Raw genomic sequence first — 2,644 nt, 5'->3', positions numbered from 1 at the left:
GTGGGGTGCTGTGGGGCAGGGATGGGACGGGGGTCCAGCAGCGATGCTGGCGGGGAGCGTGGGGGGCCGGAGCCAGGCTCCTCGGGACGGCGTTGGAGGGCCGGGATCTCCTTCAGCCCCGGGGCCAGAGGCCAAGGTGGGGCTGGTGGGGAGCGCGTGGGGCTGCCCAGGCCTGACACCATGACATCAGGGCACTAATTACAGATGTGCCCTGGGATAATTACAGAGCAAGTGAGGGCTGCGGCAAGCCAGGGCAGGGCTCAGCCCATCACTGGCCCATTTGTCACCTGTCCTCCAGCAGTGGGGCTTTCCGGCCACCGGCGATGCCAGCCCCGTGGCAAGATGCTCGGGGGCTGGTGGCTGCCCCGGCACACTGCTGGGGATGGGCTGGTGCTGCACCCATCGGTCCGGGACAGGATGCGGGGATAGAACCTTACCCTCAGGTTCCTGCTGGGTCCCTGTCCCGTAGCTAGTGGGGGTCAGCTGGAGCGTTTTGGGGGCAGGGGTTCACACCAGCCCTCGTGGCCACGGTACCACTGCCCTGCGTGGGCCCCAAAACCGCCCTGCACAGAGCAGCAGGGTGGGAGCAGCCTGGGACGGGGGCAAAGGCCCGAGGCCAGAGGAGGGAGGTGTGGGGCAGAGGGGTGGGGAGGGGGTGGGAGGGGGTGTCCCCCACGGTACTTTGTCCAGAGATGTCGGTGGGGTTTGTTTGCCATCCCCATCCCCGTTTGCACCCAGCCCCCCGCAGCTTCAGCTCGCGCTGGCCGGGCAGCGGCCAAGCTGAGCTGTAATTGTCCTTCGGTTCTGGGGTGCTCGGCCCCCCGTTGGCTCCCTGCAGGCAGTGTCAGGGCGAGGTGCTGGGCACGCTGCGGGGGTTAGAGCCGTGGCCCACCCCCAGCCCACTGGGTGCAGTCCCTTCCCCATGCCAGCCCGAGGGAGCCGTGGCAGCGTTGCACCCTGCGCCGATGGGCTGAGGAGCACGGGGAGCTCTGGGGCGTGCAGCTGCTGGCGCCGAGCGGCATGCTCGTCATGAGCTCATCGGATTTTCCATCAGCGCGGGGAGGGCGGCTGTTCCCAGCACCGTGGGAACGGGGGGGCTGAACCCAGCAACCCCGACGCAGCGGGGCTCTGCCTGCAGCGGAGCGATCAATCGATGCTCTGCTTGTTGTATAAGCCCATCGACTCAGGCTGGCACGGCAGCCAGGAGCCCTCTGCATCGTTGCCTGCACTGGGAGCGCTGCCGGAGCAGGACCACAGGCCCTGTACACCCACGGTTGCCCCTTCTGCACTGTGCCCCCTACTCCAGGCCGGCCCTGTGGTGGGGAGAAGGACCCTGCGTACGGCTGGACCCGGTGCCAGGCTGTCCCGGAGCCCTGGGATGCTTGTCCGCTGTGGGCGATGCTGTGCTCACCCCACCAGGACCCACAGGGCCATGGCCCCGCCAGGCAAAGGGGCTTTGGAAGCCACAGGTCATGGGGCGGCCCCAGCCCTGCTCTGCCAGGTCCCTTGTGTGCCATGGAAATGAGGGGCCATGGGGCTGCCACAGCCCCCTCAGAGTCTGGGCCACGCAGGCGTGCGAGCAGGGCTGTTCCTCTCCCTGCCCCGGGGTGTCCCTTGTGTTTGTGGGTTCACCAGGACACGCTCCTGCGCCACTTGCACTCCTGTCCCCCGCCATCCCCCTGGGGCTGCGCAGCTCCTAGAGCCGCGGCTCGGCCGTGCAGCATTCCCCGGCAGGGAGTCAGCCGGCGGGTGAGGCTGCCAGGAGTTTCGGGGATGCCTCTGCGCTGGCTGAGCCGGGTGAGCAGCCGGTGGGCGGTGGGGCCGGGAGCTGCGGGAAGGCGACAACTCGGCTCCAGTCCGGGGCTCTGGGGCATTTGGGGTGGTTTGGGGCATACAGCCATGGCTGCAGTGGCACAGAGCGGGGCCACCCCGTCTGCTGGGGAGCCCTCCTGCCCTCTCCCTGTCCCCTGAGTCAGAGGAGCGCGCTTCCGGAGGAGAGGGCTGGGATTTCGGGAAACCTGTTTGCCTGGTAGGCGAGGGAGGACGGGTGGCAGGGCATCTCCTGGCCCTGTGGTGATGTCATCCCCAAAATAGGCATCTTTGATGGGCGCTGCTTGCAGAAAACTGTATCTATTCATCAGCACGTCCCCGTGAACCCAGAGACAGGCGCTCCGGGGGGTCCTTGGGCCAGGCTGGCTGCACAAAGAACGGGGACGCGTCCCTGGCTCCTGCTGGCCCTGCAAAGCTCTAAGCAGTGCTTCTCCCGAGCTGCTGCTGCTGCTCGCGTGTCCCCTGCCCTTGGACGTGCTGCCAGAGTGGGCAGGCACCCGTGCTGCTGTGTGGGGCATGGACTGGGACTGTGCTCCTGGCCCACCCCTGCTTCTTGCAAGGCCAAGAGGAGTTTCACCCCTGAGTGGGGCTGAGCCGAGACCTCTGCTCCTGTCCGGGGAGCGGGGGAGGCCTCTCGTTATCTGCCTGTTATCGGGGCAGGGTGGGATGTGTGGCGGTGGAGCTCTCGCTCCTGGGAGCGGGGGGGCGGCTGCTGGTGGTGACTAAGGCTCACGTGCGACGGACGGGTGGGTGGCAGGGGAAGCAGCTTCAAGGCCTCATCAGCAGCCAAGGTGGGGGGCTCCGGGACGGGAAA

The 2,644-nt window shown here is 67.7% G+C and overlaps 2 protein-coding genes across 2 annotated transcripts in view; both read left to right on the top strand.

The window, feature by feature from the left end:
• The window catches only part of LOC104295824 (probable beta-D-xylosidase 2), a 6,146-nt gene extending 5,172 nt beyond the window's left edge, over nt 1–974 (top strand). The window contains exon 10 of the mRNA XM_009895617.1: nt 839–974. Coding sequence (XP_009893919.1) covers nt 839–974 — 136 coding nt within the window. The remainder of the gene's footprint in view (nt 1–838) is intronic.
• A 799-nt stretch (nt 975–1,773) lies between these two features.
• MAP7D1 (MAP7 domain containing 1) overlaps nt 1,774–2,644 on the top strand; it is a 16,586-nt gene continuing 15,715 nt past the window's right edge. Inside the window, exon 1 of the mRNA XM_009895616.1 lies at nt 1,774–1,797. Within this exon, the coding sequence (XP_009893918.1) occupies nt 1,774–1,797 (24 nt within the window). The remainder of the gene's footprint in view (nt 1,798–2,644) is intronic.

Source organism: Charadrius vociferus, unplaced genomic scaffold, assembly GCF_000708025.1.
Source record: "Charadrius vociferus isolate BGI_N301 unplaced genomic scaffold, ASM70802v2 scaffold812, whole genome shotgun sequence".
Taxonomy (NCBI): domain Eukaryota; kingdom Metazoa; phylum Chordata; class Aves; order Charadriiformes; family Charadriidae; genus Charadrius; species Charadrius vociferus.
Note: the sequence above shows the minus strand (reverse complement) of the source record. Positions and strands in the feature narration are given on the sequence as shown.